Source organism: Centruroides sculpturatus, unplaced genomic scaffold (genome assembly GCF_000671375.1).
Source record: "Centruroides sculpturatus isolate CEXI.00-Female unplaced genomic scaffold, Cexi_2.0 scaffold1020, whole genome shotgun sequence".
NCBI lineage: Eukaryota > Metazoa > Arthropoda > Arachnida > Scorpiones > Buthidae > Centruroides > Centruroides sculpturatus.
The window spans coordinates 151,830-167,564 of record NW_019385298.1 but is presented as its reverse complement, the minus strand read 5'-3'; the positions used below and the strand labels follow the sequence as shown (position 1 = coordinate 167,564).

The 15,735-nt window shown below is 26.5% G+C and overlaps 1 protein-coding gene across 1 annotated transcript in view; it reads right to left on the bottom strand.

The window, feature by feature from the left end:
• The window catches only part of LOC111637332 (isovaleryl-CoA dehydrogenase, mitochondrial-like), a 61,223-nt gene that overhangs the window by 23,889 nt on the left and 21,599 nt on the right, over window positions 1–15,735 (bottom strand). Inside the window, exons 3-8 of the mRNA XM_023382812.1 lie at window positions 12,094–12,145; window positions 9,364–9,533; window positions 8,578–8,671; window positions 7,699–7,832; window positions 7,523–7,619; window positions 3,430–3,523 (exon numbers count right to left, since the gene is read on the bottom strand). Coding sequence (XP_023238580.1) covers window positions 3,430–3,523; window positions 7,523–7,619; window positions 7,699–7,832; window positions 8,578–8,671; window positions 9,364–9,533; window positions 12,094–12,145 — 641 coding nt within the window. The remainder of the gene's footprint in view (window positions 1–3,429; window positions 3,524–7,522; window positions 7,620–7,698; window positions 7,833–8,577; window positions 8,672–9,363; window positions 9,534–12,093; window positions 12,146–15,735) is intronic.

The window sequence follows — 15,735 nt, the reverse complement described above, 5'->3', positions numbered from 1 at the left end:
GAAAGAATTCCAGTCGGCAAATTTAAATTTTCGCCAGAGCTGTGGTGCTTCAATCTTAGGCTATGTCTTGGGCTACTCAAATATTTTACGTTTTTGATACTAAATTAACATCTGAAGTATAATTTTTTATTATTTTTATATTTTTCAATATATTTATTTTGTTTGTACAAAATAAAAAAATAATTTTTAACGATACAATAGTCTTTGTTAGGCTTAACATCGACGAAAATTCAACGCAAAGCGACACACAACGGAGAAAAATTTCGACATCGGATATGTTAAACTATTTTTTCGTACGTAAATCAGTTATCCGAAATATCAGTTATCCGGACAACCCCAGTCTCCAATTGATTCGGAAAATCGACGCTCTACTGTATTTAAAAAAACAATTTATTTACCCAATTGGACCAGCAGCAAGGACTAATCTTTCAAAATCTAAGCCACTCATAAGTACATAAACACCTTTGTTTTCTTCTCCAACTAAGTTTTCAGCTTTAAAAAAAAAATTATAATTTTGTTTCCAGGTTTTTCTTATATGTGGGGTTAATAAAACCTATAGTAATATATTTAAGGCAAATTTAAACACATAATAACATGAAATTTTTATAATAAAGTTTGAAATGAGATCATGATCTTTTATAAGACTTCATAATTTTCTGTTTAAACTTAAATGCTATAAAATAAATACAACATGAACAAGATTCAATGTTAAATCAACTTTGCACATTTACCTGATGTAACAATTAAGTACAAAAATCACTTGAGTTTCTTTTTTTTCAGTACAATAGATAAAATTAATTCATTATTACATTTTCTTAAATTATACTAAGGTATAATCAATAGATTTTGGACAATTTCAGCAATAATATAATTCATTACTTTTTAAAATTTGTACAAGTACTTTTCAATCTGTTATCTCTTGTTTTACCACCAGCTGCATTCTTAAAAAATGGCTTCTAAACTGAACAAATTAAAATAAAAAAATGTTTACATAATATCTACATTTTACAGTTTAAATTTTAACAAGTTTTAACATCATAATTAAATATGCTAAAATTCTTAAAATATTTTGCAAATGACCAACCACTTTTAGTAAGAATGACTACAACTAGTTTATTATTATCAAAAAATTTANTTTCTTTAAAAATTACTGTAATAAAATTCAAAACATATAAAAACTCCACAAGTTCAAACTTTATATCGTAAATAAATATTTAATTTTGTGTATAATAAAATTCAACTTAATCATGCATAAATGAAATAATCAGAAAAAGCTTTTCTAATTGGAAATCTAAAAATGCTCCCAAGATTTATAAACTGCCAGATTCATAACAACAAAATTAAAGAACTGAGTTTATATAATGAAAGTTTTAAATATATCGATTTATCATAATTGAACTACTCATATTCAGCAATAAAGAGATATTTAGCAATCCAGCTGCAACCAATTTGGTATGGGACACTTCAAAACATGCAGAAGACACTTCTATAAAAAAAAATTAATAACAAAAGTGACCACAATATTTTCAGTACTGCAAGCAAAAAAAAAGCAGTTTCTTTTGCAAAAGTATTCAATTTATATGTTGCACCAAGTTCTGGGTATAAAAGTCATCACAACTGTTGAATCATTTTTTATCAGCTATGATGTCTATCTTGCTATCTTCTCTTGCAGGAACATATATTTCTTGTGAATCTTCTTTATGGAAAACAGCAAGGCTGAAGTTATATTTTGGAAATTATGATGTTGTGAGAATCTATTCCAATGACCCATTGACTCCATAAGTTCTCAAAATAACAATCACTTGATTTGAGGAAAACTAAATATTTGGGAATTCACTCTGTCCAAGAGCACAAACCTATCACTTCACAAGTCATTGAAACTGTTGTTGAATATTCAATGAAAAATGTTACGAACTCAGTAGTGCACATCATGATAGTTGGGTGCATCCTATTGCAAAATGTGTGGAAGTTACTGAGAAAGTTGTTGCATTGTTATCCATATAAGATCAACCACAACCAGATGAATTCAACGGTTAATTGGACATTGCTGTTGACATTAATATGCATATTAGTATAATATAAGTATATCAAACATTTTGAAGCCTGATAAATATATATATATATATATATAGTATATATACATAAATAACCAAACAATCACCTTAAATAATAGGGTCATAAATCTGCTATTTTAATGATTAATACTAAATAATTTGCTACTAAAGGCAGAAGTTAGGCACCATGTCTTATCTAAATTAGTAATTATAATTTTAATAATTTATTAAATAATTTAAAATCATCTGGAAGAAAAAATGATTCTAAATTAACATAAATTTTCAGTTTGTAAAAATTTCTTATATAGTGTCAAATAAACTTTAATCTGATGACAACATTTCTTATTTAATGGAATTTATTACAAGAACAATTTTTATATAAATATAGAATTTAATAATTAAAAGAGTTTGTCCTTGTACTACATAAATTATAATTCTATCAGTCATAATTTAATCTAAGTAAAATATTTAAGTAATGAAGTTAATAAATACAGTTGTCCCTCTATAGTCCGACGTTTTTTAATCCGACATGCTCAGTAGTGCGATGCACCTCCCGTCAAGGTACCCGTCCCCGTTACGTCTGCTTGCACAGAAGCATGTCGCGATGTGAATCTCCCCATCCAATTTTTACACGATGACACACATTTCGTGTGTTTTATGTGAGCAGTTCTGTTCGAACAGTTGGAGTAGAGAATATTGTAAGTTACTGCTAGCAAAACAATGCGCAATATGTAATTATTTTCGGTAATCCGGACACTTTTGGTAATCTGACATACCTTTGGTCCCATACCTGTCAGATTATCAAGGGACAACTGTAATACAATTCTGTTTATTGACAAATGGAATTTGTCAGTAAACAGAAGTGACAAATTCCAAACACATACAACAACCTGATAATAAACCCAAAAGTTAGTTTATTATTTCTTTAAAAATTTACATATACAGTAGAGCGTCGATTTTCCGAAAGTCAATCATTCAAAAGAATTCCAGTCAGCAAATTTAAATTTTCGCCAGTGCTGTGGCGCTTCAATCTTTGGCTATGTCTTGGGCTACTCAAATATTTTACGTTTTTGATACTAAATTAACATCTGAAGTATAATTTTTTATTATTTTTATATTTTTCAATATATTTATTTTGTTTGTACAAAATAAAAAAATAATTTTTAACGATACAATAGTCTTTGTTAGGCTTAACATCGACGAAAATTCAACGCAAAGCGACACACAACGGAGAAAAATTTCGACATCGGATATGTTAAACTATTTTTTCGTACGTAAATCAGTTATCCGAAATATCAGTTATCCGGACAACCCCAGTCTCCAATTGATTCGGAAAATCGACGCTCTACTGTATTTAAAAAAACAATTTATTTACCCAATTGGACCAGCAGCAAGGACTAATCTTTCAAAATCTAAGCCACTCATAAGTACATAAACACCTTTGTTTTCTTCTCCAACTAAGTTTTCAGCTTTAAAAAAAAAATTATAATTTTGTTTCCAGGTTTTTCTTATATGTGGGGTTAATAAAACCTATAGTAATATATTTAAGGCAAATTTAAACACATAATAACATGAAATTTTTATAATAAAGTTTGAAATGAGATCATGATCTTTTATAAGACTTCATAATTTTCTGTTTAAACTTAAATGCTATAAAATAAATACAACATGAACAAGATTCAATGTTAAATCAACTTTGCACATTTACCTGATGTAACAATTAAGTACAAAAATCACTTGAGTTTCTTTTTTTTCAGTACAATAGATAAAATTAATTCATTATTACATTTTCTTAAATTATACTAAGGTATAATCAATAGATTTTGGACAATTTCAGCAATAATATAATTCATTACTTTTTAAAATTTGTACAAGTACTTTTCAATCTGTTATCTCTTGTTTTACCACCAGCTGCATTCTTAAAAAATGGCTTCTAAACTGAACAAATTAAAATAAAAAAATGTTTACATAATATCTACATTTTACAGTTTAAATTTTAACAAGTTTTAACATCATAATTAAATATGCTAAAATTCTTAAAATATTTTGCAAATGACCAACCACTTTTAGTAAGAATGACTACAACTAGTTTATTATTATCAAAAAATTTAAGAATATGTTAAAATTTTTTAAAAAGTATAAACTATATAATATAAATTCTAATCCATTAAATTTAGAAGACAGTTTTAAAATAATAATGATGATAAACCACATTTGCTGAAGCACATGACTGTTGCTGCTACATAAAATTTAATTACTTCTATAATTTAGTTATTTTTTAAATATGGAATTATTATTTCAAGGTTTGAAAAATTTTTATCACAATCAAAAATTACTTAATATTCAGAATGACATTATGATATTTTTCAATGTCCTTTGATGACAACAATTCTTTTTCATTGTTCCATTATTATCTTGATGTCTTGATTTTTATGTTGTGTAAGTAAAATAAATGGAAAAACTAAATAAAATAACATTAATATAATACAAAACTTTAAAAAAAATAAACAGGTTTTTACATTTTATATTAAAAAGTTTCTTTGAGTTTATATATAAAGAATATAACACACAATTCAAAAATTCAACTAAGCAGTACATTTTACTTTTTATATTAAAATTTATAAAAGATAAAAAATTATCCTAATAAATTAAAAACTCTTAAATAAATGATGAGTCAATTTAACTAAAGTATGAAAAATATCAATATTAGTGAGCTTAAAATGGGATTAAGAATGAATATTGCAGTGATTTATTAGAAGTGAAATAATTCAAATTCTCAAGAAAGATATATCATTTCTATCTAGACATCAACAACACTTCAACACCGGGGATGTAACTCAACACCTTGTCTGGAACCTGTTACCAGTGCGTTCTGTAAATAATAAAGTTTATCACTAACATTTTCGAACTGTTGATTAGTTCTTCTTCAGGTGAAATATACCAAATAACTAATGGAACACAAAAATGGAATTCAAATTAAATCGAACATATGCCTGATGAAAGGTAATGACTTCCATCAAGCATATGTTTAATTTAATTTGAATATTCACGTTCTAATTTTGTGTTCCATTAGTTATTTGGTATATTTCACCTGAAGAAGAACTAATCAACAGTTCGAAAATGTTAGTGATAAACTTTATTATTCACAGAACGCATTGGTAACAGGTTCCAGACAAGGTGTTGAATATTTATCTAGTCTTAAAATCAAGCTGACTCAAGTCCAATCTCCAGTGATCATTAACTCTGACAGTTTTAATGTAATCTTCTTGATCACAATATTTTACTTATTTTGAAAGTCGGTTCTTAATAAATAGATGTGCTGAAATATATAGAAATTTTTTTTTATTTGTTTAAAATTATTGTATCATAAAATTTTTAATTCTGACATTTGTATCAAATTCTGTTTTGTATTTATTTATTTATCAGAAATACATTTTATCTGTAATGTTCTTTTGTATGATTTCTGTTGTCTATTCACTTTTATTATTAACAATTGAAGTTCAATTTCTTTTAAATTCAATTTGATTAGTTAGTTATAAATTTAATTTCTTCCAATCAATTCATTTATATTCATAAACATAAATTTGTATGAATATTCACACAAATCAAAAATTGTTCAATTCTTAAGAATAAAGATGTAATTACAGTAACAGTAAGTAATAATACAAATGAATTTTCTTCTAAAAATACTATTGTTTACAATAAAATGTCGATTTTCATATTTTTAGGGAATTAACTCATTCAGAATGAAGAACAAATAGTTTTGTTGAACAGTATTATCTGAGCTTAATCAGAAATTTATAGTTAATTTTCAAATAATACTATCATAATATTAAAGTTTGTTTAAATTAACTTACATTTAAATTTGTTCTTGTGTCAAAAAATTTTACAGACATGCTTATTTGTAAAAGACATTTTTGTTTATAGTAATTTAGCATTTTATGAAATGTTTTGTTTTTTTTCAAATGTTAACTTGTATATTGTAAGTTACGTTATGTATTTTTATGTATTGGGTAATAAATATTTTCAAAATTGTTAAATTTTAAATTAACAAATTTATAAAATATAGTTGTTGAAAAATAACTTGTATGCATAGTTTATTTATTTATATTTCTTGCATTTTTATTTTATAAATTTGTACTTATTACTTACTAATTGTTTAAAATATTTGAGTAAAGAAATGGAATTATGAAATTTTTGTATAGGTTTTAGATTACTAAATACTGAAATATTGTAGTTGTAAAGTTTAAAAGAAAATAAAAAGAGTGATTATCACATTTTCCCTCTGGTTATATTCTCATTGTAATTTATTACAATGAATAAATTTGTGAATAATATTTTCAGTTACAGGTAGAAATAAATTTAACTATATTAAAATGTGTAAAGTTGAATGTAGAATTTCTAGAATTTAAAATTCTTTTAACAATAAAAGAAATTCTTTCATATTTAAATACATTTGTAGAAGTCTGATGAAAAATTTTAAATCCTCAAAATGCACCAAATACATTGTACAAATATATGTATATCATTTTTTATGAAAGATATATTAGCTTGATGAGGAAGAAACTTCCAATTCTAGCAACTTAAAAAAGAAAAAGTAATTATTATATATATGAAAATTTACAGTAACTATAAATATTAACAAATCATAAAGCTATAAATGCAAACTATTTTCATTAAACACTATCATTTTTAGAATAAAATTTTGCTATAATATTTGTATTTAAAACAATTAATTTTTTAAAACTTCAGGAATAAAAATAAAGCGAACGATATGCCTTTAACATATCAGTTTAGGAAAATATGAACATTTTCAACCCAATTACTGGGTCATCTTCAGGTATAGTATAGTAGAATCAAAAGAGACATTCCTCTTTTCTATTTTATAGCTAAGTATTTGGCTATTAGTTTAGGACTTATCACATCACAGTTTTTAAGAAACTTGACCTGGACTTTTTTCTTATTTTTTATTAAATTCCAATGCCAATATATATATATTTCAGGTTTTCCCTCTCTTCAGTTGGAATACCCAAGTTTCTTAAAAACTGTAGAATGATAAGTCCTAAACTAATAATCAAATATGTAGCTATAAAAGACAAAAGAAGAAAAACAAGGTCAATAAGCTATTATAATAAATAATAAAAAGACATTCCTCTTCTGTCCTATGTTTGAAGATGACCCCTTAATTGGACTGAAGATGTTTTCATTTTCCAAACCCACTGTTAAAGGTAGACTCATAAATAACAATAAAAATAAATTTGAATAACAGTTATTAATGAAGATGGAAACTGATTATAAGTATGAAAGGAAAACAACTTTTAATGCAGCAAAAATTGTTTCAGATGTCATTATAAAGATTCCAATATACCAAATTTATTACTACAGACTGATGAACTAGGCAAAAAAGACATCTTATAATTTGAAAACTAATGAATATGATGATTGAAATTCTTAAAATAAATGATTACCAGGTACTTTACAATCTTCAAAAATAAGTTCTGCAGTTGGAGAACCACGCATTCCAAGTTTATCCAACTTCTGTCCTATACTGAATCCAGGCATATCCTAATTTCAAAAGAGCAAACTTTATATTCAAATAAAAATAAATTTCTTCTTACATTAATGTTATTTTGTACTTTCGTACTTTTTCAATAAGAAAAGCACTAATTCCATGTTGGGGCTGGCCATCTTGTTTAGTTCTAGCATAAACAAATACTACATCAGCTTCTGATCCATTTGTTATCCAGAATTTAGTTCCATTTAACACATAGTAATCTCCTAAAAAAAAGTTGAATCATTGTCTTCTTGGAAGCATAAAAATATAAAAAAAAACTGAATATCATAATTATACAGTAAAATTCTGAAATTTAAATATACTGTATATATAGTCTTCATACAGCATTATACTTCAATACCTAATAATGTTCAAACATTGAAGTTATGTAGTAAATAATATTTGTGTGTCTAAGTTTTGAAGTTTTTTAACAAAATTTTATCAATACAGAACTATTTTATTCTGCTTATACATTGTGTTAGAGACCCAAATGGTGCCAGTTGAAGAGAAAGTAAACTATATGCTTTGGCTTTCAGAATTACAGTTGTTGATAATTGTTAGAAGAAAATGTTATTTTTTATGATAAACTTGCCATAATGAATAACATACTTTCTTCTAGAAGCTGTTATTGACTTAAGTTGTGCAAGACAGAATACATAGTTTACTTTCTCTTTAATTGGCACCATCTAGGTCTCTGACAAGATCTATATAAAACTAATTTATTTTATTTTATTTATTGATAAAATTAATGTAAAAAAACTTTAAAAGTTAGGATCTCAAATATTTATTATTATGCATAGTTTTGACATTATACAACTTTAGTTAATGAAGTATAAAATGGTTCAACCACTCTGTGTATTAAATATATTAATCTAATACTGACAATAGAATTTTATACTCTAATTTTATCACTAAAGTAGTAATCTATCACAATAATTCTATATTATTAAAGTAACAGAGATCAAGTACCTTTCTTCTCTGCTTTGGTTTTCATCGAAACAACATCAGAACCAGATTCAGGCTCACTCATTGCCAATGCACCAACATATTCTCCACTAATTAACTAAAATAAATAAGTTATGTCAGGAACAAATTAATAATTAGAAATAATGAATTAAATTTCACAACTGTTATAATTAAATTGCACATCTATGTTAAGTAATGACAACTATTAAAACTATGCAAAAACTTTCTGTTCAACACAATATAACCTTTACTTATTAATCATGACATTCAAGAAGTGTGTAGAAGCAATGAAGTCTAAGAGGAAAGTTGTAATATTGATAACTAAGACAAAAAAAGGAACTTATTTTGCAATGCATGAAAATGGTACATGTGTGGCAGATCTGGCAGCCAAGTTTACAATGCTGAAGTTGACATTATGTGAGCAATAAATGCAAATTTATTTTCATTAAAGAGTATTTATATATTTTATTTATTGTTTTAATTTATTATTAGAGCATTTTATTATGTTATTTTTACCTTAAATTATGTATATTTGCTGTTTTAAGTTTATTGAAATGGGTATTGTTTAAGGTCTGAAAATGGATTAATTTATTTTCCATTATTTCTAATGGAAAAAAATTGATTCGGAGTTCAAATGATTCAGTGTTCAAACATTCTCCTGCATTGAATTAAATTCAAAGTACAAGGCACAACTGTACATCTATATAAAAATAACTGTAAAAGCTGTACAAATAATATCATTAAAAGCTGTACAGTATATATATATACAGTAGATAAGTAGATACTAACCTTAGGTAGATATTTCTCCTTTTGTTTCTCATTTCCATTTCTAGCAATTTGATTTATACAAAGATTTGAATGTGCTCCATAGCTAAGAGCAATAGCAGCTGATACTCTGGACATTTCTTCTAAGACAATGCAATGTTCCAAATAGCCACTCTGAAGTCCTCCATATTTTTCTTATAAAATTTATAATTAAATTATATATCTACATACCTTTATATTTATTTTATTGTAATATACAGTATTTTTTAAAACTAATATTCTTGATTAACCTATTTATCTACTAAAGACAAAAATTTATATTAAAAAGGAAAGAAATTTCTTTTAATATAATAATTACATAATTACAGTCAAACCGTGGTTTTTGAACCACTCATTTTTTGAACAAATTGCTTCACAAACAGAATTTTGAACTCTTAATTGTCCTGCTGGCCGTACAATAACCTGGTTGCTGAACAAGCTACTCAGCAAGAGCCAAACACAGATTAGAGAGACAGATGGCCAATTCCCTAGACCTCATTATTTATGTTAAAGAAAGTTAATGGTCTGACCAATCAATGATAGGACTACTGATTCAAAGATTAGTGGTTACTGAGATTGCCTTGCGTCATTAGACATTACAACATGAATCATCAATGACGTTGCTATTTGACTTAAATTTTAATGCATATGTGGAAAAGATACTACTTCCATTTTTGGTACATGCTACAGTTGAATTTAAATCAAATTAATTAATAAAAACAGTGTTAACTGACATTCACTTAATATAAATGGCATCCAAGAATACATCTTTAAAGATGCTTAAAGTCAAATCAAATAAAAATTTATTATATATAACAGAGAATTACATTATATATAATATTACATTGCATTTGTAAACATTTTTATGCATGAAATACAGCTAAAAAGATTTAAGAAAAAGTCCTATTTTGAGGGTTAGGAACAGATTAATCCATTTCATATTGTTTCTTATGGGAAAATTTGTTTCAGTTTTAGAACAACTTTTAGGAACAAATTATATTCAAAAACCAAAATTTGACTGTATTTAAGATTTTCTTTTTGTATAATCAAGATAATTATGTGTCATGCTGTTTGTTATAATAATAAAATTTTTAAAAAATACAATAATATAAAAAATCTGCTTTATTGAAATTCATTTTAATAACAGTTTTTCTAAAGCATTTTCGGACAGTCAAGCATGTCAAAAAATACACAAGTAAATTTGCCATGCTGATTCACTTGTGTGTGTATTGATGATAGGCTTGGTTGTTCAAAAGTGCATGAGAAAAACTGTTATTAAAGAGAACTCCAATAAAACAAATATTTATTGTTGTTATATATTTTTTTTAAAGAACTTTAAATTATTTCACATTATTTAGTAATTTCATTGGTTTTTACAAATAATATATCAGAAATGTTGTTGAAAAGAAATATTCTGTTTAATAACAGCTTTGGTCTTTGAAAGAATTCAAGTTATTGTGAAAAGTGAAACAATATTTCTTAACAAAGATAATTGCTTCACTTTTCACAATAACTTGAATTCTTTGAAAGACCAAAGCTGTTATTGAACAGAATATTTCTTTCATCAAAATTTTAAATATGTTAGTGAAGTTGCGATCGAAGTTTTCAATGCGAAAACATGAATGTCGGATGTTCAGTGCTGCCTTCCTGTAAGCCTAGAAATTTGACAATGGTGTTTGGAACGTCAGTGGAATCATGCTCGATATTCCAAATACCGTTGTCAAACTTCTATACTTACAAAATGGTGGTGCTGAACATCCAATATTCATGTTTTACATTGAAAACTTTGACTGTAACCTCGCCCTTATATGGAAAAACCAATAAAATTAATAATGATAAGCAAAGTTATCATTGTTTGACTTTATTCATTGACAATGAAAGATATGTCTTTCAACAATTTTTTTAATCTTTAAATTCCTAATATAAGGTTACAAATTCCACTACAAAATTGGATAAATTTGTCTCGGAAGCTGAAATGATTCAGAAAACTAAAAAAAGATGTGAACTCTTCTCAGTCAAAATCAAATATAGTTATATGACTAATTTTTTTTTTCCATTTATTTAAACAGATAAATTCTGGTATATAAACAACATACTTTATTACTTGTTAATTAATAAAATATCAGATTTTCATTTATTATATAAATAGGTACTTTTAACATTGTGCTTATATTTTGAAGAATGCCATTCAATCATGAAGTAATCAATTTGTTGAACCATTCATGTTAAAATATATAATTAAGTTTAAAATACAGTAGAGCATCAATTATCCGAATCAATTGGGGACTGGGGTTGTTTGGAAGATCGATGTTTCGGATAACCGATTATGTACGAAAAAATATATTAATTTATCCCATCTTGACATTTTCTCCGTTGCGTGTCGCTTCGCGTTGAATTTTCGTCTATGTTAAGCCTAACGAAGACAAATGTATCGTTAAAAATTATTTTTTTATTTTGTACAAACAAAATAAATATATTTAAAAATATAAAAACAATAAAAAATTATACTTCAGAAGTTAATTTAGTATCAAAAACGTAAAATATTTGAGTAGCCCAAGACATAGCCAAAGATTGCAGTGCCACAGCACTGGCGAAAATTTAAATTTGCTGACTGGAATTCTTTCTGATGATTGACTTTCGGATAATCGACGCTCTACTGTATTTTCAAAAGAGTAAGTCAATCAATTTCACTGATAAAAATTAATATTGAAATACCTGGTACTGTAATACCCATAAATCCCATATCACCAAGTTTTTTCCAGAATCCCTGCAAATTAAAAAAGATTTAAAATTTTAATTATTAAATACTAAATGATAAAAAATACCAAATTTTTAGCTTTTGTTCATCATTGTAATTATTATTTTTGATCATTTTATAATTAAATGATCAAAAATATAATTAAAAAAATTATAATTAATTATATTGTTTACTTATATTTCAATTATTTTTAATATTGTTATTTATAGAATTAATTATAACCTATCAAATATGTATCTTCTAAAGCGATATAAAAATAATTTATTGGTATAGTAATGTAAAATAATGATTTTAATAATCAAAAATAAATAATAATTAATACTTGAAAACAATTAATCAACCATGTTTTCATTATTAAGCATATAAAGCTTATTAAGCATATTATATTAAGCATTATATAAAATTTATCTAAAATTTTATATAATTAATTAACTTCAGTATCTCAATAACAATACAATTTATCAAAAATGAAAACAGGAAAATGAATGCTGCAACTCAATAGGATAATACATCTATAATCAGTGGAAAATTCTTTAATTCTTTCCTATTGATTTTATCAGCGGCTTAATATGAATGCTGCAAATGTTTAAAATTTTGTTTTTCTATTATTTCAAAATAATATTTACAAGATAAAAAATTTTTCATAATAAAAGTATAACTGTAGAAATAATACCCAAAAATTTCAATGATCTAAAAAACGTCACTAACTTTCAAACAACTAAAATTTTTAGACTTATGAAAATTAGAAAAATTATATTACAACACAATATTAAAATTTGTTCATTGCAACAGTTAAAATATATTTTTTAAAATGTAAACTGTATTATTATTTCACAATTCTCCTCAAACTAGAACAGCATATAGGAAATTACAAAAAAAAATATTTTTACAAGACCAAAATGCTAACAAATACTCAAATAATCATTCTATTTTAGTGCAATAAAATGATTTTTGAGAGTTTATAGCTCATCTTTAGATTTACAAACAAAGCAAGTTTTGAAGATCAAAACTGTACTATCAAATACATGTTTTAAATTCAAACTGCATCAATGTAATACATGTTAACTAGATAACATAAACCTTCATTCCCATTGACGAGATAACTCGTCAAGTTTACACAGCATTACGAAAAACTCGGTCCTTAAGGCCATTTTTGAAAATGTTTTTTTTTTTTTTTTTTGCAATTTTTGGATGTTTTTTAGGCCTCCAAATTTTTGCAAAAATTTTTACCCGCACGAAAAAATTTTATTGCGATTTTAATATACCTTTAATGACGCACAATTCACACTTAATTGCTTTTTAATTATTTTTAATGGGACTTTTTTATCAAATTTAATTTGTCGTTCTAAAGTTGTAGTGCACGGATTTTCTTTTGGTAAAGTTATTTAAAGCTATTTATAATTTATTTTGTATACTAGTACTTTCTATATATTAACAGGACTTATTATACTGGAAAATTATGGATGCAGATATTTAGTCATACAGTTCAAAAATAATGCAGGTGAACTACATAAAGAACATTATTTTTGAACTGTATGACTAAATATCTGCATCCATAATTTTCCAGTATAATAAGTCCTGTTAATATATAGAAAGTACTAGTATACAAAATAAATTATAAATAGTTAAAAAGGACAAAAAGGCATAATAATTATTTAAAGCTAGTTTCTTATATCAAAAACGACCTTCAATAGTTTTTTAATTTTTTTAATTAATATATTTTATTATATATAAGTTTAATTAAGTTGGGGGGTCTGAAATTGCAGTAAAAATTTTAATTTTTTAAAAATATTTAAAAATATACCGCCAGCTAGTATTCACCCTACTTTAAACCCTTGTCCTCACGAGATGTCCCGGAAAATCCAACACCAGATGTTCTCAAGGTCATCCAGCTGTGTAAACAATGACTCATCAGTGTTAAATTTCGCAGAAAGGCGAGACAATGGAAAATAAAGTTTGAAGCTTTTTCTTCAAAATTAAAGCATTTCTTTCGTTTAAAATACTTTTAAGTATTTTTTATGTTTAATTACATTAATATCAAAAATTGATCGGAGATCAAGGGGTTAATAAAACACCTATATGTAATAAAATTACCATGCACTTAAATAACCACAGCATGAAAGAAACCTTAAAATTCAGTGATATTTTTAAATTTTGAATGTTTTTGGTCATTTTTATCAACCTTCTTCAGGATAAAAAATGGTGATCAAATGATGGTTTTCATTTGACATGAACAGAACATAAATATATTTCAAATGTAATTTAAATATTTATTCTAGAACTAAAAAGAAATTCAAAATGTGAGAATACTGGACTTTAAATAATACAATGAAAAAAATATGCAACAATTACCAAGCACTTACCAGTACATTTAATTAATTTACAATACTATTAAAAAAAAGTAAACTAAAAACAACTATATTCCATAATAGTTAAGGGGATGTCTATAAATTACGTCAACATTTTCTTTGAAAATTTTACTTTCCCTCTTGTGCTAGTTTCTCGAAGTTTCTGTAACTCCCTCCTCCTTGGACATCCAACAAAACTTGACCCTCTTTAAACCTTTATCACTTTATGAATGAAGTAGAAACAAAAGTGAAGTTGTTTCTACTTCATTCATAAAGTGACAAGACTTTTTGAAATAAATATAATTAAATGCATAAACTGTATAAAATTTAATGAAATAAACTGATGTCCACTGAAGCTCAACTCCTCTCCTACCCTTTGTCTGACCTGTCTTAATCCCTTCCCTTTCTTTCCGTGTGGATGTCATTTATGGAAGCCCCTAAGATTAAACAACACTGAAATACGTACACTGAACCAATATAATGTGTGGTACGAACGACGAAACAAAAAAAACAAACGTTTTCGAACCTCTTCTAGGTTCTTCCTCAGGTTCCTTTAGCTTTTTAGCTCGTAAATTCGATATTTCAAATAACTTCGTTCTTGCGATCGAACAGTTCTTTTTTAAAAGATGTGTCGCGCATGCCGTTCAAACTAACGACTGCCGTCAACGAAAGACATTAACGAATGTTGTTTAAATAATTTCTTTCTTAAGATCGAACATTTCTTTTAAATTATCCGTCACGCATGCGTGACATGTCCGCTTGCTCGGAAATAACGAGCAGTTAAAGTGTGTTATGTATCAACTCTTGCCAGGCCATTGACAAGATCATCTCCTCTTTAAAATTTATGCACGTGGTTTCGATAGAGGATTTAAAGATGTGCATCGCCTCTAACCACTTGAGATGTTCATTGGGAGGCGCACCGAGGAGGAGATTGGTCCTATTAAAGTCAGCAACTATGCCCGGGTCTGTTGCGTATGTAGCGAGGGCCGTGCTGGTTCTCCCGTGACGAATGTCTGCCTTATGCTCCTGTATTCTGACACCTATGGATCTTTTAGTAGAGCCTATATATATTAAGTCCCTGTCGAATCTGTTATCTCTCAAAGGGACACTATAGACCCCCGGTCTTCTGCTGGGGTTAGGAGGGTCCTTCCCATTCCTTAGGATGTTAAAAATAGTAGGGCACCTCCTGTAAGCAATACTGATTTGGCGCTTCTTGGCGATCTTGTCATATATAGATCTTACATATGGGTT